General features: G+C 32.6%; 2 protein-coding genes across 3 annotated transcripts in view; one reads left to right on the plus strand and one right to left on the minus strand.

Moving 5' to 3' along the window:
• The first annotated feature begins 219 nt into the window (after positions 1 to 219).
• LOC110033479 (bidirectional sugar transporter SWEET14) lies at positions 220 to 2,452 on the plus strand. Its single transcript, XM_020737474.1, has 6 exons — positions 220 to 377; positions 1,033 to 1,069; positions 1,162 to 1,375; positions 1,455 to 1,616; positions 1,708 to 1,827; positions 1,904 to 2,452. The coding sequence occupies exons 1-6, from the start codon at positions 323 to 325 to the stop codon at positions 2,111 to 2,113; spliced, it is 798 nt and encodes a 265-aa protein (XP_020593133.1). The 5' UTR covers positions 220 to 322; the 3' UTR covers positions 2,114 to 2,452.
• An 11,769-nt stretch (positions 2,453 to 14,221) lies between these two features.
• LOC110033478 (probable serine/threonine-protein kinase PBL7) overlaps positions 14,222 to 25,806 on the minus strand; it is a 30,105-nt gene continuing 18,520 nt past the window's right edge. For both annotated transcript variants that reach the window (XM_020737472.1, XM_020737473.1), the window contains exons 4-5: positions 14,967 to 15,358; positions 14,222 to 14,819 (exon numbers count right to left, since the gene is read on the minus strand). In XM_020737472.1, the coding sequence (XP_020593131.1) occupies positions 14,358 to 14,819; positions 14,967 to 15,358 (854 nt within the window). In that variant the 3' untranslated portion in view covers positions 14,222 to 14,357. The remainder of the gene's footprint in view (positions 14,820 to 14,966; positions 15,359 to 25,806) is intronic.

Below are 25,806 nucleotides of genomic sequence, written 5' to 3' on the forward strand. Positions count from 1 at the left end.
AATTGAAAAAATTACAATTAAAATCAATAAGCATAATTGATCACTTTGATTACATACAAAATTATTTTGAAACCACAAAATTTGAGTTTCTTTAAGCGTGCTCGGTATGCTGGGTGGAGGTTCAGCGCTAATGCCAACAAGACAAGTGGTCCACACCGCACTATCATCCATCTCCTATATAAGATGGGAAATCACCCAATGTAGGTGCAATCCAAATTAGTCTGTTCTTCTTCCAGTCACTTAGCTAAACAGGCTTTGGGACAAGCGAGAGGAGCACAAAAGTGTCCCTTTTTGTTTTTGCTGTCCATATTGTCTATCTCCAATGGCAGGAGGATTGTCATTACAGCATCCTTGGGCATTCACTTTTGGAATCCTAGGTATATTTGATCACCATGAATTTATAGCTAGCTTTCCTTCATTGCCATCTGCCTTCCTAGCTCTTCATATATATAGCATTCTGAGTGATTAGAAGAGAAGATAACAAGTGGATCAAAGTTTTGATAAATTTGATTAATTCCATTTTGTCGCTTCTTAGAGTTGATCACAAAGCCAAGGAGGAAGTACTGGTTAATCTCTGTTCATATCGAGTTTGATTTAGATTATCGGTATATATTATGAGCACTCCGAGCTCAGCCATGGAATGATTCATCTATAGCAATAAAGTTTGTTCTGTATGTAACATGAATATAAAGGCTGGCTGCAAGAATCTGCATAAGGAATCTTTCACCCCACCAAAATTCATAGGGCCTACAGTTCGCGAATAGAGTATTCCTAATAATATTTTTCAATCTTATCATTGATTAATCATTACTTTGCTGACTTTTAGAAATAATCTAATAATTTCGTGTTAAATGTTTTCAAAAAAATTATATTAGGAATATATATTTGTAAGAAAAATATAAGGTGGTCTTTATTTGCCTTAATCGTCATGCCTAAAATCATTCTAGCATACTTCACTTGTGTAAGAAATTTTATTTAGTTTTCAAATAAATAAATACTTTCTAATCCCATTTGCTCATGAATCTATTGCAGGAAATGTCATTTCTTTCATGGTCTACCTGGCTCCACTGTAAGAATCTCAAGTTATAATAGTTTTCTCCTGGACAGTGGAATAAAATAGTTCAAAATACTAATTACATGTTCATACATAATTTATTGCAGTCCGACGTTCTATCGTATTTATAAGAAGAAATCGACCGAAGGGTTCCAATCTCTGCCATACGTTGTGGCATTATTCAGCTCCATGCTCTGGATCTTCTACGCATTCATTAAAGGCCGCGATGCATTCCTTCTCATAACCATCAACTCTTTTGGTTGTGTCGTTGAAACCATATATATCATCATGTATCTCATATATGCAGCTAAGAAAACGAGGGTATGTATATTGAATTTAAATTAATATATATATTTTAAAAAAAAATTATTTGATTAATTTATATTGTTATTGTCTGCAGATGCACACATTCAAGATGTTCATGCTATTAAACGTTGGACTATTCTCTTTGATAGTTCTGTGTACTCTGCTCGTCTCCAAGCCCAGTCTCCGCGTCAAAGTTCTCGGCTGGATCTGTGTTGCTTTCTCCGTCAGCGTTTTTGCTGCTCCTTTAAGCATAATTGTATGTTATTAATTCAATAAGTTCTTATAATCTTAAATACTTAATTCACCATGAACAATTAACCGATTAAATTGAAAAAAAAATCATGCAGAGAATGGTCATTCGAACCAAGAGCGTAGAGTTCATGCCATTCTCTCTTTCATTCTTTCTCACACTGAGCGCAGTAGTGTGGTTCTCCTTTGGCCTCTTCTCCAAGGACATCTATGTTGCGGTAATTGCTTATTTGTTACAATCATAAACCATTAATTATTGATTCTAATGTGTCATACAAATATTTGTGTATATAGCTCCCAAACATACTAGGATTCACATTTGGGGCAATTCAAATGGTGCTCTATATCATCTATAAGGATACCAAAGTTCCTGAAAGCTTGGCAGAGGGGAACAAGCTGCCAGAACATACGATCGAAATCTCAAAGCTTGGACCTTGCGAGCCCATCGATGTGGACATGGCAGCCAAGCCGCCGGTCGCCAACAAGGGGATGAGTTCAGTATGAGAGTTTTAACTACTAGAAGTTGAAGAGATTGAGATAGTCTTCCTTAAATGAAGAGCACTTACTTTATTTTTATTCTGTCCTTGTCAATAATGTTAGCATTGGAGAGGTAGAGACTGTGGGAAAGAGGGTGGGTTATGAGAATTTCCTCATTTATTCTTCTTTCTTTTTCCTCAGTTTCTAATTAACCTTCTTATGTACTTAGTGGGTGCTAAGTCGCTTGTTGCTGTTATCCTTAACTTGTTACTGCAGATTAATGATGCTATTCATGTCTTAACCAATGCGTCCCCTGTAATATGTGGAAATCTAATAAGCATAGATATATAGAGGGTGATTCCTTCACGTCTTCTGTTTCATACGTCAGGACATGCATTTAATTTTGAAAATCTTTAATTATCGTGCAGCTTGATATATAAAGTATATATTATTGTCATTTGAGGATTTCATGTTCTACCATGATTCAAATTTGCAACATGAAAATTGATATGTGACTATAAATTAACGAATTTAATCACTTGAATTTGATCTTGAACTGCATGAGATAATATAGAAATTGTAACTTAAGCTTCTTTTTAATTATTAGTACTAGATTGAACGGGCCCAACCAAGAGCAGGGCCAGCAAAAACTACGGCTTTATCTTGTTTTCAGATGTTGATTCATATATAAATTTTCAATATTTATTTTGTGATACCAATGATCTTGAAAAACTGTTGATTTTGTAGTTAACATGACAATATGAATCATGATTTGAGAAACTTGGCAGAAACTTGGCATAGGAAAATAATTTTCTTTCCCAAGATAGAAAAAGTAGTAGTTAGGGCAAAAAAATAAGACAATTTAGTGAGTCTAGCAAAAGTAATTCGTTGCATTATAACATTTTTTAAATGAATTTCAGGATAAAAGTGAGGTTACTAATGTAATTAATCTTACACTTATGAGCTCTAACACCTTATATATTGATTTGTTAATAAAAGCATATTTTTTGAAATAATCCTTAAAGGCTGCTCAGACATGATAACGATCCATGCTTTGAAATTTATGAATGCTAATAGATGGTGATGATATTCAACTTTTATGCAATGCTCCTTTTTCTTCCTAGTCTTTCGAATGGTACATGTGATTTCGTCACACCATATGCGATTTTTAACAAAATATAGTCCAAGAAATTTACATCAACATTTAATTAGAAATGAAACTCTTGTCATCAATTTCCTTTATGAATTAGTTACTCACATATTTAGCACAAACTTTATTAATTACTCACATAACACTCAAGTTTTTTTTTTTTGTAAAAAAATGTTACCATTTGATTAACTTTCTGGAAGGCCTTCTCCTAGGTCATCACATCATTGGCTCGTCTTTGCCACCAATAGTTTCAGGATTATTAAAAGAAGTTATTGTGTGCCAATGAATTCTCTCAATGAGATCTTGCTGCTAGTTGCTCTTCCTTCCTCATCGTCGAGAATTTTAAGAGTGCAGCAGATATTGTTGATTTTGTAAATGGCTGTTCCATGAAGATTCAAATCACAATTTCCTCTCTTCTAATAATTCTTCAACAAATTACACAAGTTGTTCATCCCAAATGCCCTTACCAATTGTGATTACATCATAGCTTACATCAGCAAAATAGGGTAAATATGCTAGTTGCTCTTCCTTCCTCATCGTCGAGAATTTTAAGAGTGCAGCAGATATTGTTGATTTTGTAAATGGCCGTTCCATAAAGATTCAAATCACAATTTCCTCTCTTATAATAATTTTTCAACAAATTACACAAGTTGTTCATCCCAAATACCCTTACCAATTGTGATTACATCATAGCTTACATTAGCAAAATAGGGTAAATCGAACTAATAGCATGATACATTAACAAAAAAGTAAGTTTTAAGAGTTAGCCATATAAATTAGGTAATTTTGAGTGTCGTGCACATCAATCCCTATAAGAGATACAAATTTGGCATGAACGAAAACTGAAGGCCATATTAAAGATGAGACTTGAATCTTATCCCAAAACCTAAGTAAAACTAATCAGGTCTAAATTGACCCATTAAGTAAAAAAGAATGAAGATGACTTGGTTCAAAACATACTGCAAACATTGATTGTTCATATTGTGTTCATACCTATAATTCGTTTTAAATCAAAATTATGGCAAATCAATATAAAAAAAATGTCTTCATAAAGGGTTTGATAAGATTATCTAAATGTAAACATTTGTGAGGCATCACTCACTCACTCACTCTCTCTCTCTCTCTCTCTCACTCTCTCTCCCTCCCTCTCCCTCTCTTCTTCTCACTTTCTCTCTCTCTCTCTATCATTACAAAGCTTATAATTATACTTTCAACTACTGTTTATGGCAAAGATATTATTTTTTATGTAGTCAACAACAATGTTTTACTATTTTATGCCACCATTTACATTATCTTATCCATTTGTTTTATAGGAAACCAAGGAGCCTATATGACATTACACAAGTAACATCTAGGGAATAAGTTCATTGGTTTGATATAATGGAATTCCTTAATTCTTCGACCTTCATTGGGACCATGGCTCTAGAATTTTATATGCATGTGGTGATACTGGCATAGTAAACATGGATGTGAGCTCCCTCTAATGGTTAGTTTTTCTATTTATCGGTCTAACTTTGATGTTAGGTGATTAGAAGGAGTTTCATGAAGAAGTCAACAATCTGATCTTATGTCATGATGTGGGTAGGAGAGATTTTGCATAATTTGAGGTTGTCTTTGATGAAATGGTTGACGACTTTATTTTGTTAAGTGCAAGCATGAAAAATGGGATTATGTGTTAATGTTATGTCCAAAGTGTTGTCGTTGTAGATGGTAGTTAATGGAAGAGATGCTCGAGTAGTTTTTTGAAGTAGATGTCTGAGTTGTAGAATGATGGTGGTGCTAGAAGCAAGGGCTTCATACTCTACTTCTATTAAAGATCTTGTCATTGTTGGTTGCTTCTTTGTAAGTTTTTTATTTGTGTTGCCACTGACCCAAAGTATCATCTGCGTACGCTTGTAGATTGAGGGGTCTAGAATTGATGAAGAGTCTGTATGACTTTGTGCATTTGAGATATCTAAGTAATTGTTTTATAGGTTGTAAGTGTGTGGTATGTGAATTGTGCAAGTGATGACTCGGGGAATTTATTGTGAAGGTGATATCTTGGTGGTTGACAGTGAGGTATTGTAGTGAGCTAAGAAGTTGCTTATAAAAACTAGTTTGCCATCAATCATTCCTACCTGAGTGAGTAAATCAGTGAGGTAATTACTTTGATATAATGAATATATTATGGGTGTATGCTAATTTTATAGACCAAGAAAGTGAGAGATGGGACCCAATTGTTTGAGAATGAATCGAGTGCTAAGTTTTTTTATGAGGGGAAATTATCACTGGAGTGGAGTTTTCAGTGATAGGAATATTATCTACATAGATGAGCAAATATATTCTAATTTTTTTTATTTTTTTATAAATGAGTAAAAATGGTTCAGTCATGCTAAGTTTGAAGAATTGTGTGTATAAAAAGGTGAAAAGGTTGAGTACCATTATCTAGGTGTTTATTTGATCTGATAGATTAGTTTGTTTGATTACATGGTGAGGATGCTAAATATTTGTAAATCTTATAATTTATTCCATATAGATGACGTCTTTGAGTTTCCCATGTAGAAATGCATTAAAGGCATTTATATGCTATATTTTCCATGTCTATGATGTTGTCAAGTAATTAGCATTCTGATTGTGGGAAATTTTGTCATTTGAATTAATATTTTTTTATAGTTTATGCCTTGTTATTGGGAAAACTCTTAAGAAACTTGTCTTGTTTTGTATCTTGAGCTATCTGCGTGATATTTTGGTTTAAAAAAAATTGAATAGAAGGTGGTGGAATTAGTTTTGGCATTCGCTATTATTGTAGAGCCATAAATTCCTTTGATAGTGCATGTCTCCAATGAGATTTTTTTGTTGCATAAGTGAATTTTGTCAGTGTTTTTGTGTCAATTGTATGTTGAAGGTTTAAAAGTTTTCTTAGTTTTAGTTTTCCTTTTTGAAGTTGTGTTACCATCTGATGCTTGATAGGATGGTAGAGTTCATTGATGTAGAGTTGAGTAGGTTTATGGGAGTGTTGGGGAAGACTATGGAGGGAAGGAAGTTGTTTTTATGAATGTGATAAAGTGAGAATGTATTGACTTAGTAAGATTTGGTAAGTTATAGGTGGTTATTAGCATACTGCGTAGTGGTTAATGTGTGATGGTAGATGTAGTTGTTTATGTTATGGATTTGTTATTTTGTTTGGGAAAGAAATGTTCAATGAAGCAGGCATTCCATTATATAATAAGCCTATTGGTGTGGTTGTCAAAACATCGATATCATTTATGGTTTGAGTTGTAACCAATGAAAGAACAAAGTGGGTTTTATGTTGGAACTTGCTTTTAGTGTATGGTTGCTATCATGGGTAGCTTGCACATCCAATGATTCTATGGTGTAAAAATTTAGATTTTATTTTGTAGAATAAGTGGAAGAGAGATTTGTTTCATGTAATGAGGGAGGGTAATCTATTAATGAGGTAGTTGGATATTTGACTGCTTCATGTCCAAATTGAGAAGGTAGAATAATAGCATTGAGTAGAGTTTTGGCTGTTTCTACTAGGTGGCTGTTTCTACTAGGGTTAGGGTGTGTGTGTGTGTGTGTGTTTGTTCCATTCTACTCATGGGTATGAGGACTTGTAAATTAATGAGAAATATCATTACTGGATAATGTTTTCAATGTTGATCTTAGCTCCAGCTACAACTATGTTGTCAACTAAAATTTTAATGTTAGTAATATAATAAGACATGTTGTTTGTGACTTTTGGAGATGTTGTGAAGCTCATTTTTTAGCCAAATTAGTATTGATCTATTTATGGATTGAAATCTTCTTTCCAGTGTTGTAAATTTAGCTGTTGTATTCTAAAGATGTAATTTGTAGGATAGAATAGAAGGAGGAATGGTTGAAATTAGAATTACAACTAGGTTTTGATCAACCAAAAGCCAATGTATAATCTAGATTTCTAGATAGAGTTCTCGTATCATCTTGAGTGAATTGGGGTGGGGGATTGAGTTATGTAAAAAAGAATCAAAATCATTTGTTGTGAAATGTTTAAGTATTTTTGTCTTCTGTTCCAGATAATTCTCATATTTCATTGGTGAATCTACTAATTTCTTGATGTTAGGCACCAATAACTTCAGGGCATTGGAAGGTTGACCTCCTTCATCCTATTGAAATAGATGCTTGAGTTTTGATCAGACTGAGAGGAAGATAAAGAGTAAGAATCCATTTATGATGGCTTTTAAGCAGATTGCTCGAATACCATATAAGAACAAACGAGAAGAGAATAAGGCTTGAAGAAGATGAGTATGTTAATCCAATGTTTTTATTATTTTTTCACCACCTCTTACATTAGCTAATATATTTGTTTTATAGAAAATCAAGGGGTATACACGACATTACACAAGTAACAGTTGGAGAATAAGTTTTTTGGTTTGTTACAATGAAATGCTCTAAATTGTCTGCCTTCTTGTGGGACCACAACTCTAGAGGTGTAAACAAGTGCGGTGATGCTGGCGGAGGGAATGTGGAAGTGAGCTCCCTTTTGTCATGTTAAATTAGATCATATGTAGGTATAATATTTGTTATGGCTCTATCATCTTTAATCTTTGTTGTGTTATTTTGAAGTCACTACATCAACTAATTATTGTTAAAATGGACTTCATCACAACTTATATTGAAAAAAATTTTGCTGATAAAAACTTTTAACATATTTCTTCTATCATATCATGAATAAAATTTAAATGAATAATTTTTAAATTTGAATTATTTAGAATTGCTAAAAAAAATTTATGTCATAATACTAAGTCCAGCGAACATAATCCATCATAAAATTTGAATTCTAATAGAAGCTTTCTGATAGAAGATTAGAATCTCTCCAAAAATATGATTTTGATAATAATAGTGTTCAAAAGAATTATATGTCAAAAACTTAAAATTACAATGGATAATAATATTCAATAAAATTTATAAACTCTAGTGGGTTGTTTGGTTGCAAGTAGTATTCAATTTAAATAGCCTTTATATCTTATAAACTTGGATTTATCAACAATTCCAATTTTTTCTAAATCCTAAAAAGTGAAAATTATTAGGTACGATTGAGCTTAAATCAAGTTAAATTTGTTTAAATTGTTTGAAAATTTATTTCAAGATTTAAGCCTATTGCTCTAAATATGACTTAAATAGATGAATATTAATGATAAAACTCAAAAGTTACTTTAAAAATTACTGAAATTTTCCTGCTTCAAAGTAAATTCATAAGATGAATGTTACAAGCTAAGTTAGGAACTTGGCAATAAGTATTATAATGAATTAATTAAATGTTGAATGATTAGTAAAAGAAAAAAATCAATTAATTTAGCTTAACTCTGTTACAACTAGTAAATTAGTTAATTAAAGTGGAAAATTAATGAATCAATAAAATACAAAATTTAAGTGCAACTAGCGATAAAGGATTTTATGAAGTAGAAAAGTAATATATTATTACACCTTCCTAATTAACAAACAACTCTAAAATAGTCACATTACAAAACTTAATCAAATCAAATGTTATTCAAATAATAATACAAACTTTAAAAAATCTAAATCTTAACAAAGTTAGAATAACTGGCAACCTTATAATTATTTCTAAATTAAAATATTATTGCAAAAAAAAAATTTCCTTCTACTTATTAGAGCTGAAAGAACTATTCAACTCCGTCAAAGCCTTTTGAGTCATTGTTTGTCATTAAATACATTTCTTTAATCGAACACAATCTTTAAAATTAAATAAAGTTGTATTGACAAACAATACTGCTTATGCATATAGTTTTTCTCGAACTCTCTTTGAATTAAAAATAGATATCATACACCAAGTTTTTTGCAAAAAATCAAATTGAAATCCAAAATAAAAGTTTACTTATCTCTTTCATTTACAAAGCAAGAAACAAGGAATGAATAAACCTTTTGATCCTCTCAAATCTCTCATTTCTTCACCTAAAAAGTCCTTGTAAAAACCTCTTTGTTCTTCCTGTTAAGTGCTCCACGCTCCAAAATGACAGAGAAGACACCCTCATCTTTATATCCAACATTTTTATGCTTCTCTCAGTGAAGAGTCGCGTTCGAACTGTTGAAAACTGCCAACACTTGGTTGATGGTCTGTGGTGCGTGGGCACTGGTCACTAACGCTTAGGCACTACAGTCACAGTGCCTGCATTTTGCCCCCTCAAATTTGAGAGGATCAAAAGGTGTATTCAAAATGTAGCATTTTTACACCTCCTAGTGAAGAGTCACGTCCGAACTGTTGAAAACTGCCAAATCGCATGACACTTAGTTGCTGGTCTGTGGTGCCTAAGTGCTGGTCACTAACGCTTAGGCACTACAGTCACAGTGCCTGCATTTTGTCCCCTCAGAGCTTTGCTCATAATGGTCTTTTTTGGGTGCCTAGGCCTCTTTCCGAACACCTGGGCACTATTGACGATTAGTTTCTACATCCTAGATCCTACTTTCAGTATCATGGTGCACCTTGCACATAGTGATCTTATGAGTTTCCTTCAGCTCCAATGACTCCCCTTTTTTGAATTCTATAAAACATTGCATGACTACCTTCCAAAACATGTAAAATTAACATAAACATTATTAAAAATAATATATATATATATAAGCTTATTTTTATTACGTATTAAAATCCCTCAAATTTAAACATTACTTGTCCGCAAGTAATTTTAAAATCTGAAATTGATTTATTGCATCATAGTTATAGTGGTAGTTTGTGATTATAGATCTAATTCTTATTAAGTAAAGAATGAAAATATGTAAGTAACAATAAACATGTGTCTCTTTCAACGTGAACTTTCAGAATTCACACTTAATGTCTTGTGCTAAAAAATAGTAATCTGAATCTATATATGCATCCAATGACACTTATATGAAGCTTAACTATTATGAAATTGGTATCAACCATAAAATTCTATTATTTATTTAATCAAATTAGTTTGTTCCAGTTTTCATTATTATGAGTACAAAATTTGTGGCTTAAGTTAGAGAAGTCAATGATCCCTTAACTTTAAGAAGAGGAATTGAAACCAATTTGAATTAAAGCTTCTCTTCAATCTTCTCCCCAATGGTTCTTGCAAATTTTACTTTTCTTACTCTTTTAGTGTGAACCTTTCTATAAATATTTATTTCTTCTCTCTTCTTTTTTACTTTCCCTTTTTCTCTTTTTACTCAGGATTACTACACTGATATAGATCTTTTAATAATTTTTAATTTTAGCCGCTCTTCGTAATTTAATTTTTTATGATTACACTAAATTAATTCAAACTTTTGTAATTCATGAAAGGATAACTTAGAATCCATCAGTTTTATTAAATAGTGACTGAATTTCATAAGATTGAATTATCTATTTATAAAACCTAAAAGTGTTTTTAAAATGTTTATATAGATGTGCAATAATTATTGCCTAATATCAATAGTTAGGGGTTAACTCTTCTAGTCAAGGTTTTCTAGAAATGCATGTTTCCTACTTTTATATTTTTTTTATTTACCAGCTTCTATTTATCTCTAATAAAAATTACCAATACTATTTTATTGCATTTGAAAGTTAAATTTTGAGATACTTTATGAACAAAACAATACATCCTTTTTTTTCCCCAAATCTATTAGTTTCTAACAAAAAATCAAAACAACAAAAATTAATAAAGTGCATAACTATTTCTTAGGAGAAATTACAAAACTTCTCATAAGAAAATTAAAATCGGTCACCACATAACTAAATAGTATAAATATCATAATCAAATCAGCGCGAACTCCACACGGATAAATAATAGCAACAATATAATAAAGGAAGTGGTCAACACAAACAAACACATAATATGTTCATCACAACATAAATAATTAATGGTCCGCAACAACAATAGTCGAATCAACATAAGCATAAAAACACAAATAAAGCTGCAGAAGCTAAAGAGGAACAAAGAAAATCAAAAAATTTGAGGCTACTCATTGTCAAGCATCAGAACTCTATGAGAGATATGTAACTTAAATTTTAGAGACTCAAAGAAGAAACAACACTCGAGCACTCAGTATAGTAAGGGAAAGGGGATTGGGTTGTGATCCCGATAGTTTCTTATATGTAGGGATTTATGAAGTTGACACCACTATTTGAAGATTTTAATCCTCAGTAATGACACCAAAAACTTGATCCCAAGCAAAGTAAGATTTCAATTATATTTGTATGGATTCTACGCAAGTATAGATATCGTTATCAAGTAATATAGAGCTTTCTGATTAAGCCCGGAATATCAATCCCACGGAGATCGAGGTTAATCACGACGGCTTTCAAGAAAAGTTCTAGTTTAGAATAACACGCCCTAGCTTGGAAGGTCGATAAAGGTTTGGTTTTGATTATATCCTACAATTATCACTACAATACTACTTCTTCTACTTCTAAACTAAAATACTTAGTGAAAATCAGAAAGTGGGGTTTAATATATTAAAAGACTCTTCCTCATGCAATGAAATTAGTGACATGTTTAAAGTAAAATAAGTAGTGAGAGAGATTGTGACAAATATGAGAAATTATATTATTTACACTTACTAGAGATGTTATAGAGAACATTGTTTAATATTAAGTATGAGTAGTTCTGAAGACGGGCTAGGCATGGAAGATACTAGCTCTCACTCTAAAGTCCCCTCTTATCCCTCCACCTGAAGGCTAGACCCTTTCTTGGCCCTGACCAATATTATCCTGTCAGCACAGCGGTTAGCAATGTAAACATCATAATTGTCTGAGGAGGTAAGCTCTGGTCTACCCACTCCTGATAGATAGTATCCCATCAGCACAGTGGTTAGTGAACTATTACAATTGTCTGGGGTGATAGAAAAACTCCACGCGTGCAAGTACATTGGCATCCCCTGCCTGTAACATTAGGGGGTAAAATCCTCTTCTGAAAAAGTACATACAAACTTTTATATATAATTTATTTCATTCTTTATAACATATAGTATTCTGAGATGTTTTTATGCATCTACTAACACGCATTTTTACTATGTTGTGCCACTATTTATCATGCATATCTTTCATATCATTCATATATCTATCTCATGCACATCTCTTACTTATATCATGCATATCTTTCCTACATGTCTATCTTACATATAATGTATCTAAATATCATTCATCCATGCATATCTTTCGTCCATGCACATCTTTTATAAGTTTTCTATCTTAAAATAAGTAAAATCTACTACAATATAATTCTAACTTAACTAAAGCATATATATATAAATCAACATTCATTTTGAAATAAAAACGATTGCTGAAATTTAAAAATGTAATTATTCGTCTGAGTTGCCACATTAAATTATTGATCTTCGATAACTGACTAGAGGTCGTAGTAACTTTTATGTTAAGCTTAATAACCTAAAAAACATAATGTTAAACCTTAATATTCAAGTGATTTCCGTAAATTTAATTATTCTTTCTAAATTAACATACGATTCTTTCACTAAAATTGTCGCCTCAGATAACCAACCAAAAATCTTAAGCGAATTAGGAATTCATAATATATTAGTTTATTAAGTAATTTAGCTTAAAATATCATTGATTTATCAAGACATACCTTAAAGAGCTTTCTCAACGACCAACCATTCTCCAAAGTTGTCAAATATTTTCTTTTTTTCTTAACACTTCAAAACTCATATCCCATTTACTGAAGCTTTGTTAAAACCCTTACGGAGTGCGCAACCCACATTCAACACATCCAACACAAAATCGGTGTTTCCAACGGCTGTGAGAAACAAACAATGCATGAATAACGATGCAAAAATCAAAATCGAAGGGCGAGGATGGAGATGAAAGTCTCAAATATTGTAGAAGAGGGATTCAAACTTTACAAAAATCACCCCAGAGCCCTAAATCTTGAGTTACGGCTTTCAATGCATCGCTCAGCTTCCCTGTCACTCGTTCGCCCCTTGCCACAATTGTCCGAGCGCGAGAGTTCGCAGGAACACCTCCAGGCAGGCTTTCTGCCATGTGAAACTGCAACAGAGAGAGAGGAACAGGAGAGGAAATAGGGAGAAGGGAGGAGAAGTTAAAGTTTTAGATGTCCTATTATAGATAGGGTTGTCAAAAAAGCTCGTTATTCGCAAACAACTCGTGTTAGGCTCGTTCGTTAAGTAAACGAGCCGAACACAAACAGTCTTTTGTTCGCTCGTGTTTGGCTCATTTCAGCTCAAATTATATAACTTTTTATATAACAATATATTACATATATTATTTATATAATAATATATCATATAAATTTATATCTAAGTTTAAATCATAACACCTTGTGTGTTAATGTGGTTAGTGCATTCTTTTGCATACATTTAGTCGAGGTTTGAATCCAACACTTTACATCTATTTTCTCAATTTAATTTTAACGAGTCAATTTCGAGTCAAACACGAACATGAATATTTAAATCGAGCCGAACACGAACACAAAACGATTTCGAACACGAGCAGTTACAAACGAGCCGAACACAAGCCAAGTCTGAGCTCGCTCAAGCCCGACTCGTTTACAGCCCTAATTATAGACCAATCTAAGGAAATAAAGTGGCACAAGGTTGATTATGAACAAAAGATTTGAGGATTAAAGGATAATTACTTAGGAATTAATTAGGTTAATTAATTTAATAAAACTTATAAATTTAAATTTTTATCTCTTTCAATATATTGAAAATTAATAAATAGTGTTTTATATCATATTACTCGATTTAGCACCTGAAATTTTATAAAATTAACTCAGTTAAATAAGGGGTGTAAAAATTGAGTTACATTTTTTGTTGCTGAATAAATTTATCAAATTTCAACTAATGGGTTATTACAACCAAAGTCTTGTTGTAGCCCAAAAAAAAAAAAAAAAGCATAAAGCTGCTGACTAGTCACTGTGAACTTGTATACTAACTCAGCCTCCATTACCAAACTTACCATCGATCACTTGGTTGAGAAGCTTTATTTCTAACCCTCAAAGAACACAGACAAGAGGTTCAAATCTCTACAATAGACATAATAAAAAATAATACTAAGCATAAAACATTTACACAATTTAAATTCTAGAGCACCTCATCATGTCTCTTTACGATTACAAATTCAACTGAATCCACTAGCTAGCAAAAAAGCAGAACAGAGAAAGGGAGCAGAACTTAGCTATCTGAATTTGCAGGACCAGGATCAACATTAGCCATTCTCTTCTCCCGCCAATTTGCTCCCCACATCTTAGCCTCTGCCACTGCTCGCTCCCTATCAAAATTCTGGTGGTTCAAGAAAGTAGCCGTCTCCTTAGGAGAATCATCTCTCTCCGCTGTAGGCAATTTCTGGTCATCCAGGTATGTTTTGATTCTCTCGGCTGCCTCTCTTCGACCCTTCTCAACCTCACCTCGTTGGAGACTGGAATTGGGCGAAGTGCTGGGGTCATATGGATGAGATGCCAGGTATGAAAGTGCAGTCACGATATCTTTGACTGAAGGACGGGCGGCCGGATGCTCTTGGATGCACATTGATGCCACAGCAAGAGCTTGGTAGAGCCCTCGCATGGGATATCGACCCTGGAGTTTTGCGTCAGCAACTTTAGAAAGCCGCCTCCGGTCATTTAACAAGGGCTTTACCTGCAACCACCAAGATAATGAAAACGATACAATGAGGGGAAACCACCAAATTTGCAGAATATAAAAAAATATAGCAAGTTTTGGTTATAAGATATAAAATGGTCATTGACAATCAAGGATGGGGTAAAAGAAAAATTCAAAACTCACCCACAAGATAAGATTTTGTTCTCCATGCGGCCTTGTGCTATCGAAGGCCCGCCGTCCAGTTATCAGTTCTAATAGTACAACTCCAAAGCTAAACACGTCGGATTTCACCGTTAACTGCCCAGTCATGGCATATTCTGGGGCACAATATCCGTAGGTTCCCATAACCCTTGTGGAGACATGAGACTTATCATCTGTTGGGCCAAGCTTGGCAAGGCCAAAATCGGATAGCTTCGGATTAAAATCCCCATCCAATAGTATGTTAGCTGATTTCAAATCCCTATAAATTACAGGTGGGCTAGCCTCATTGTGGAGATAATCCAATCCGTTGGCGGCACCGGCTGCAATCTTCATCCTTGTATTCCAGTCAAGAGAATCCTTGTCAGGAGGAAGATCTGCATATTAAATTAAGAAAAAAATCAGCAAATTTAGACCTTTACAAAATAATCATAATGATATTATGTAAAAGAGCAAGGCAAATTGATGGAAAATGAAAATTATAGAATAAATTGAGCTGATAGAACAAGATGTGAGCTTCAAAAACCTTAAAATATGTCTGCCAATTTGATAAGCAAGAAGACAATTAGATACAATAGTAAATGAATAGTGTATTTATTTACATTCTTATAATGTGTTCAGTGTTATGTTTAATCCATTTTGTTCAAATTCTTTTGAATAATTTCTATCAATATTAGCTTTAGTTTTACATGTTTTACTAATGCTTCAAAAATAAGTTCATCTACTGATCTTATTGGTGCATGTTAAACATCATGCCCGAACCAAAAAGTCCATTTTATTAGATTAAAGATTCTCATTAACAATTGAGAAAATGAAAACACAGATTTAGGCGGAGAGAAAAAATCTATATATTTCTTTTCTTTTAATTTAAAGTATTAGAAGGGAAAGAAAATTTTCATCTAGTTTTTTATTGAGAGTTGAAGAAAAAAAAAGGAAAAGAAACATTAAAATTATATTTACATATATATATATATATAATCATAAAATTAATGAATAGTTACGATTCTTTCCTTAAAATAAGTATAGTTTAGTCAGTACTAAAATGTTAAGTGAATTCATCATCCATTTTTTGCGTGTTTTGGGTGGAAAGCAAAAATAAAAATTTCTATATAGGAATGTTTTCCGCTTTGTTTTATCTCTTTCCTTTTTTCAGTTAAAACTCAATTAAAAGTATTTACATACATTCTAATTCTTTCTTTGCTCCTGACATTTTAGCTGCCAATTAAAGTAATGGAGATCTTCAAGTTTACGCTCATTTGAATCATTGCAATGAAAAAGAAATCGTAGCCTGGAGATAGTTGTCTTGTACTATAGTCAAGTGACAAAGGATGATGACCTGAGATCAGTGACAAGGGTCGAACAACTGTAGACCAGCCGAGGTTGAACAAATGACCGTAGTCGGGAATTGATGGTCGGGTGATTATAATGCAACAATAGAGAGCAACTATAAATACGTAAGAAAGGGCTGGCAACCATAGTCAGGCGTCATAGGCCTAATGGCCATAATTAAGCGTTGGTGATGATTTGATTGTAGTGGTTGGAAGGCAGCAACCCAAGTATATGGGGAAAGCCAAAACGTGGTGAAAGTCAAATGACTATGGGCAAAAGGCAGTGCCCAGATAATCATGGTTAGGTGGCACGGGCTAATAGTGGTGACACATAAATGGTAACATTCTGACATCAATGAATAGGATATGGTAGTCAGAAAATTTTGGACAAAAAAGGATAGCCTAATGATGGTTTGATAGCAATAGTCAAAAGGCAGTCATCTGATGACACTGGTCGAGCAGTGACTATCAAACGTGGTTGGGCAATGGAGGTGGAAAACAATTATCTGACGATTGCGAGCAGGTTGCAATGATCCAACAACAATGATTAAGTATCGCTCAAAGATTCTCAAAATCTCAAACTTCTCGCCAATCTCCAATCCATGTCCAAGTCTAGGTCCAACCTTTAGCACTTTTGGTCACTCTTCAAAAAAAGAGTTTATTTATAGATTTATGATTGACATCCTCAATAAATATCACTTTGATCAAGAAAAAGTCCATTAGATAGACCAGACTAATTTCCTTGATTGTGAGATATGTTATGAGTATTTGAGTGCCTAGTTGATGTGAGCTAAGTGACCTTAGGCACGTTAGATTTGTCTCCTTGAACACTAGATTTAACCATAAGCAAGAAAGATTTAAATATCATTCATCCTCCAATTAATATTTCAAATCTTCCAATTATGTTTAAGTTGTTTAATAAGAACTCATTTAGACTCAGATCAAATCATTTTTTTGTCATTTGGCTCATCACATTAAAAAGTTGATTTTAAATGTAAGTTTGTTGAAATTCGAGTTCAGATGATTCTTAAGTAAATTCTAGAAGTTTCCAATCTCAAAAATGAATCGAGATTCACGCCTAATCAATATGAATTTTTTGGTGACACATCAATCCTGCAACAAATCTATACTTAGTTTGCAATAATTATTGCAATTTATACCTAGTTTAAATTATGAGAGCCACTCTTGATGCTGCTAATTAAGGATTTTGGCAGCTGCTACATGCAAATTAATACAAATGTGTCATGGAAATTCTAGAATTGTCCTCGTTTGCTCCAATTAGGATGATAAATAAATCAATGCACTTGATAAATAACTCAAACTCTACTTGATTAATACTTGGTCAAGCTTGTTTAATTAGTAAGAAAAAAAGTTTGAACATTCTTTTAAAACTCGACTAAATGGATCAACCATAAATATGATTTAACTAGTTTAGTTATGTTCACGAACAAAATTATTTGTTGCTCAACAAATAACCTTTTAAAATAGTATATAATTATAATATATATTAGCTAAATAAATCTGATTAGCTAAGAGTTATTTAATAATAAATTTAATAGTAATATATTAATTTAATATTAATATGTAGATTAATCTAATGCAATTCATTCTTATTCATTTATTTCAATGAGCTAGTTTGCTTGTACATATTTATATAATTTCATTGCAAAAATAAAATTACTTACAACTTATATTTTATCTTATCTAATTAGTGTAAATTACTTAAATACTATTTCGAAATTTATTCAATTGCTTATATATTTAAGTTTATAAAAACATTTATTCATAATTTTATATAAAACTTTAAATAATCAACCAAAATTTTAGCTTGTTTATTATCTAGTTATCGTAATATTCTAATTAAAATAAAATACCAAGTACAAATCAAGTATAATTACTAAAGTTAAACAAGTCAAATATGAACATACAAGTGAAAGTTTGGTTCGACCCCAAGCTAAATATGAACATAAATATGAACAAGCGAGTCCAATCTATGGCATACACAGCTCGACTTGGGTTGATTACAAACTTTGTTTTGATTTACAACACACTAGTCATGGGAATTCAAAAATTCATTGTGGTTGAACCATATGTAATTGGTTTAACCCCATATTCAAATTTTAAGGAAAAATATTGATCGACAAATAGACAACAACAACAAGCTTGTATCCCATTAATTGGGATCCGCTACATGAATCTTTTTTCTTCAGTGTGTTCTATTGATTGTCATATTGTCATTTTATTTTAATAGATAACAAATAATATATTGTTCTCAGTATATATAAATAAATAATATAAGCCATGTATGATTATTAGCTTTTGATTAATTAAACTTAGATTATTGTTCTCAATCATTTAGGTCAACTAGAAATGAAATTTATTCGAGCATAGTGCAAGTGTGGCAAACTTTAGTCAAATTTTGTTTCTTATGCCAACTGGAAGCTGTAGTTTGGAGATCTTTATCCTTTATCCTTTTACTTATTAAAGACTTAGTTATTGGTATTACCTGAGTTCTAATTTTGTCAAATTTGCAGCAACTTTAGATGTGTTATAGGAATTAAATTACTCATTGGTTTTTAGTGATTTAAATTTTCTTTTAATTCTTTTAGATTTATTTGATCACTAATTATCATTTTGATCCAAATTTTGATATTTTTAGGTTTAATGCTAAAAAATGCCAATTATGCACATTTAGTGACCTTTGTAAGAACAATTATTTATTTTTTATATGATGAAAAATTTATTGAATCAAAGAAGTTGCATTAAAAATCGTAGACTCAAGAGGCCTATTTGGTCATCATGGCTTAAAAAAAATTGAGCAGACCTCGAGGTGCACCTTGATCAAAGGTGCATAAAAATGGCCTCAATGTCACCAATTAGGCCTTTATCTTTTTTTGACCGAAGCATAAGTTTCAAGGCATTCAAGGTGTGCGCTTTAATGAGATAATGTAAAAAATAATTATATTAATAAATTATACAACTAATATTTCTTACATCATAAATAATACTTATATTGTATCTAATATATTATATTTTACGAATAGTTCTTATTTTATATCTAATATAAATTTCTTTAGGTCAGTTTGACTCCAGATTTAAGTTAAGCGTCTTGTCCGCATGCAGCTGTTGTAGGTTGGTCAAGCCAGAGTCGTGGCCAAGCTAGTCTTAGTCGAGTAGAAACTTGCAAGCTCGTCTCACGAGGAAGATAAATTGCCAACATACCAATCGAGACTCACGTTGTTTAGGTTTTGGTTTTTTTAATTTTATTTTAAAAAAATAAGAATAAGAACAAAATATAGTGGCTAAAAAAGATTTTAATAATGCAGATGAGTATCAATCAAAAGATGATGCAGGTAATGCATATGATAACTCTTTTAAAGGAATTGAAAATGATAATAAGACTATAATGAACTATAATCCTCATAGCATATTCAAATTTTAAATGAGCCCTTATCTTAAATCTAATTTCAATTTTTCATTTTATATTAGAATTTAGGATTGTAATTTGCTTAAATTTTCTTATTATATGATTTTATGGTTTATATTTATGATAATGACTAAGTAAATATATCAGTAATTTATATTACATTTATGAAGTATTCTTAATTTTATGAGTTTTTTTTTTTCTGATTTGTGGCATATGCCTTGATCCATCTTGAGGTCTATGCCTCACTTCACAAACGAAAAATCCATTCTCAATATTATCTTTTTAAATCTTATTGGTTACAACCAGCTAAATTTCTAGTCCATTTTAAATGCGGTGCAAAATGAATTTACCCTTTTTGAAATACTTTATGATGTTTGGTTTATTAAAGAGTAAACTCAAGGGATTATTTTTTTGTGTTTAAATTATTGCAAAATAAAAAATTATAGATTTATTTTATTAATACATGTTTTTATAGGGCATCAATATGAGGGCAACAATGGTGGTTAGTGTCAGGTAGGGTAAGTGATTAGTAGTCAGCATTGAAGGGGTGGTGACTAATGTAGCGGACAATCATCAGTAGGGCGAGTGCGACTATGAGTGACTATATGAAGGTGGTCAATAGGCAGCAAATGACAACAATAAGTGGAGATCAAGGGTAGGGAAGATGATGTGATACATTCAAAAATTGTCTTAATTGGGCGATATTGGAATACACTGAATATTCATTAAAAGGTAAATTTTAAATATATCAGGAAATCACTTGAAATTTATTTTTAAGCCAACTAAACAACAAAATTTTCAAAATACCAGCATTTCTTTTAAACAAGATTCAAAATAATTCAAAAACAACAACTATCCCACTAAGTGGGACGGCACATATTGGCTTGCAATATCATATTCAACAATAACAACAACAAGCCTTTATCCCACTAAGTGGGGTCGGCTACATAAATCATTTTTTTCCGTTGTATCCTATTGAGTGTCATAATTTCATTTAATTCTAATAGGTTAAGATTATTTTTTATACAATATGCCCAAGACTTTTAGGTTTACCATTGCCTTTCTTAACATCAAACGAAGCTAAAATATCTACTCTCCCAACTGGATTATCAGATGGTCAACGTTTAATGTGACCAAACCTGACCAAACCATCTAAGTTTAATGTGACCAAACCATCTAAGATGACTCTCCCTAATGAGCTACACGATATATTCAACGGATATATTCATTTTGCATTTTGTCTTTAAGTGTCAAGCCACTCATCCACCTAAGCATTCTCATCTCAGTAACACTTAACTATGTTTTATGATTCTCTTTTAAAGTCGAACATTCTAAACCATAGAGCATTGCAGGTCTCACCATCATCTTATAAAATTTTCCTTTTAGTTTAAGTGGTACTATTCTATCACACAATAGGCTTGAAGCATTTCTCCACTTCAAGCAACCAACTTGAATTATACTAATAACATCCCTATCTGCATCACCATCACTCTGAACAATAGACCCAAGATATCTACAGTTTAAATCTTTTAATGATTTGATCATACATAGTTACAAGTCTGCCACTATAGCTACTACTACTAAAATTACTACTAAAATTACATTCCATGGTTACATTCCATGGATTCAGTTTTAGCTCTACTCAAATGAAGGCTTTTAGACTCAAATGAAGGCTTTTAGACTCCAATGCAGACCTCCATAATTCAAGTTTTTCCTGAACACTTTCTTTAGTCTTATCTACAAGAAGGATATCATCAGCTAAAAATATAAATTTGTTGCAAAAGGGAGGGGTGCAACACGAGGTCTTTTCAGGTCACCCATCCTAATACTACTCTAGCCTAAGCACATTTAACTGTGGAGTTCTGATGAGATCCTCTACACTGATGTTGGTATGGTCCAATGAATCCATTGCAATATCATGCAAATGAAAATTAGGATAAATTAACTAAGTGAGCAAAAAATTAACACATTATGTCATTTAAATAAATATTAGATAAGTTATAATTCAAGATGAACACATCACTATCATAAGGATTAAAATTATATTACTCTATTTAACGTGAGATAAAACTGAGGAATTTACAAAAAGAATTAATAATATAGAATACTACTTTCACATTATCAATATTTAAATTTGAAAGTTTTGCATGTGCTAAATTAATAATAATAGAGAAGCTCAATACTTTTGTGAAGGGCTGCAAATGAAATTTAAAAAAAAGAATCAAATCAAATGCTAAACATACAATAAAAATGGTCAAATTTATCACACTTAAGTATAATATTATATTTAGTAATAAGAGCTAATAATAATTAATATCACACTCATTAAAATAAGATATTATCTGCTCTATTTTTATATAAAAATTCATTTATGAACTAAGCACTTCCTTTTTTTTCTTAACCTTTTACTTATTTTAGTAAGTTTTTCGTCAATTAAACTATGTCATCTAGGACACAAAAATGCCACACCATGAATGCTCTTTACAATGTCTTCAAAACCAATACAAAAAGGCACAAACTTAATATGACTCTTTGATTTAAACCTATTATGTTTAGAACAATTTGATCATCAAAAAAATTCCTTATAATGCTAATTAATTTTCCATCGTATATTTATATATTAATTTCAAAAAAAATTTTGGTACAAAATTTAAATTAATATGTAAAATCAATTATTGAGGTACTCAATCAAATACCTTCACATAAGAAAAAAAACATATGAAGTTATAACTCTTTGCTTCATATAATTTTTATTAAATTCCTCCACACAGAAAATGCCCCCATAGGAAATATCTTAGGATAAAAACAAAATAATTCTCTTTAGCCAATATAATTATTCCAAGTTTATGCTCTAGTACTCATACCTAATATATTATCATATGACTTACGGGCTTCAAATCTCAAAAAATTATCATAATTTTGAATATCCCATTTACTCTCAAATATTTTAAGAAAAAAAATTTCTTTCACATTATTTAGCATTAACTTAATGTTCTTTGTTTGGTAGGCAATATTTGTTAACCAAACTATATTACCCATAACTCTCCAGACCACAAAAAATATTTTATATTGAGCTAAAGCTTTATCATCATGCGTCTTCTCCAGAATTTGATTTCACATTTTTTAGATTAATCTATAATATCCCTGGTTAACCTATAGGCTCCCCTAACAAAATTACTTCCTTAGATTTCTCGAAGTGACATTTTTTATTTTCATGATGTCATCATCTTTTTAACTAATATTTTGATATCTTTTATTCAAATGTCTGCTTACTAAGTGTGTTTTTGTCATGCTCAGTTCTCACAATAAACAGCAACGTAACTTCCATAAAGGCTAACCAAGATGGCTCAAGACCACAACTAGAGACTCAGATTTAAAAATCTGGTGCCGTTGTTGGGTTTGAAGGAGATGGATAACAATATCAACGTGATGGAATCAACCCCCTCATATTCACAGCTAACTTGAGCCATGAAGCTATGACTTCTGGTATGGAGTAACCAAGGTCTATCAAAAATAAGTTTAGCAAAGAAAGAGTTTCAAAAGCATATTTTGATATAGATTTGCTTCAGCTTGGGCCCATTAAAAAATCTCCACAGAAATGGAAAAAAGATCCAACAGAAGCCAAGGAAGGCGGGGATGCGTCCCCTTTGGTTCACTAATGAACCATTTTTTATTCTGGATTTGTGGGGGGTAGGCAGTCGGTGATTATCTCCAACAGCATATTGGAAATTATAATTTTGCCGTTGTAGGACTCCTCGTTACTATTTGAAGAGCTAAGCCAAAGGGATAATGATAATGAACTAGAAGATAGTGGGACTACTTCCACCAGCCTGCCAAAGGTTTATTTGGGGATTTAGCGCGTGCAATACATCAGTTTCCAGATTATTGCTGCTTATGATCAATGTATCATAAGGGATGCTACTTTGCAGGATAACAGTAAATGTCAGATCATCATCATTTATGCCAATAACGATTACCTTATTTGGTGAGAATTATGGTCTCTTCTTGCTAGACAAATGGATAGCTCGATGCCAACTTTTTCTGGTGGAGATTTCAATAACACTGTTGCTCAAGAGGGTGAGAAAGGTGCAAACCCTTTAGATACCCTTTGGGAGTACAAGAGATGGAAAAATTCCTGATGTTATTATCTCGATTTTTTGGTCATACAGTAAACTTGGTCGAATAATAAAGTTGAGAAAAGCAAAATTTGGGTCCATCATGACATGGTCCTGGCTAATTCTAAAAGCCTAATGATGCGGTTAGATGCATTATGATGATTCTTAAAAGCAATTTTGCTTGGATGGGTCAAGCTATAAATGCAAAAAAAGCTAAAGCTACTCCCAAATGAAAAAAACGTAGGTTGTCCAAATTATGAAGTTTCATACTATGGAGGAGAGAGAGTATCCTGGAAATTGGCTTGCTTTAAAGAAATTGCAGAAGAATGACTTCAACAAACTCTTAACTAAAGCCACAAAAAAAAGCAAATAAATAAATGAATAATGATTGGGGTGTCCGTCATCTTTCTCTTGCAAGGTGAATTACTTTACTCAATTCTACCTATTTGATGTTGCCAATATATTGGATGACACATACTAATGCGCTAAAAAGACCTCTCCAGGTTTTGAATCAAAATGCAGGTGATTTCTGTGGACCAAGGGCAACAATGGCCGTGGCATACATTATTCAAGCCAGAACAAATTATGCCAACCTACCTTCAATGGTGGTCTAAGTTTTCATATTTCTTCCAAGTGGAGAGATGCTCTAAAAGCCAGACTTGCCTGGGCTTTTATTTGTGAGCCTAATACTTTACTCCATCAATGTATCAGCAGCCAATATGGGAATGAACCATGGGTCTGTAATAACAAGAGGACAGACTCCACTACTTGGAAAGTGCTTCATGATGGAGCTACTGACCTCACTTCTATAAATCGATGGAAAGTTGCTAGAGAGGATGGGTTTCATGCGCTTCAACAAACCTGGATCCTCAACATATCTTTAAATTTATGGCCTACATTTATTAATATGGATGGTATTAATGTTTGCATAGTTTCGAACCTCATTCTGTAATGGGGCATGTGACAAAGTGGCTATTGATTATAGATTTGGTGTTGAGCTATGTAATTTGGTACGTAATATGCCCTTCTATGATAGCTCAAACATGGAAACACCGCAGCTTAACTGAGTTAGCTCTTTACAATCAGGTAAGACTATTACTGCCCTGGCTTACCGAGCCCTTTTTCCAACAAATTCTTTGAGACGGGCTGACTCTCCAAGCTGAAGCTCCAACCGAGAGATAATTTATTGGTGGCGGCTTCTAATTGATGCCATTTCTACCATTTATTGGACTTTACGTGGAGGACTTAAAGATACCTATCAATGTCCATGGGGTTGTCAAGAGATTGAGGATGCGGATCACATCACAACCAAATGCAAATTAATTAGTGTTGTTACCACCACAATGAAAGAATGAGGAATTCATATACCACATTTTAACAATGCTCAAGATGCTATTTGTAAGCTTGTTGCAACCAAGTGACGCGAAGAGGTTGAGCTCTTATTTACTGTCACATGGTGTATTAATGTTGGGTTCTCGTAATGCCATGAAGCATGATAAGACACACGGCAGACCAATGATTATTGCCTCAACAGTGTTTAAGAGTCTCACCCATGCACATCAACTTCCAATTTCCGAGCTGGGTGCTAATCAGCCTGACCCGTCTTCTCTCCACTTATGACTTCCCTCTTCAAGTTGGATTAAGATTAATGTGGACGGTGCCATCCTCCCTTCTCCTATTGGCAGTGTATATTAGAAAGGAAGCGGGCAACATTTTGGCTACCTTTGGAGAGACCTTAAACCATTAGGACAACAAATGGTTTGTAAGATTCACCGTTTTATTGAACGGTGGATTATGAGGTGATAATTGTCATGTTCAATAATACAAACCTGATCCGGCTTTTTTGGGAGACCTTGGCTTCCATTAATTGGGGTAATCTCCAACAACTAGGTTGGAATTTGGGATTCCTTATACGCTTCAAGCAAGTTTTTTTTTTTTTTTTTTTTTTTCTTTCC

The sequence above is a fragment of the Phalaenopsis equestris genome, unplaced genomic scaffold (assembly GCF_001263595.1).
Source record: "Phalaenopsis equestris unplaced genomic scaffold, ASM126359v1 Scaffold001195, whole genome shotgun sequence".
NCBI classification, from domain to species: Eukaryota; Viridiplantae; Streptophyta; class Magnoliopsida; order Asparagales; family Orchidaceae; genus Phalaenopsis; species Phalaenopsis equestris.

Bases quoted from the DNA above. Each gene is read 5' to 3' on its own strand.
- LOC110033479 (XM_020737474.1), top strand. From the start codon at position 323: ATGGCAGGAGGATTGTCATTACAGCATCCTTGGGCATTCACTTTTGGA. The intron at 378-1,032 runs GTATATTTGATC...AATCTATTGCAG, and splicing joins ATTCACTTTTGGAATCCTAG to GAAATGTCATTTCTTTCATG. The intron at 1,828-1,903 runs GTAATTGCTTAT...TTGTGTATATAG, and splicing joins CCAAGGACATCTATGTTGCG to CTCCCAAACATACTAGGATT.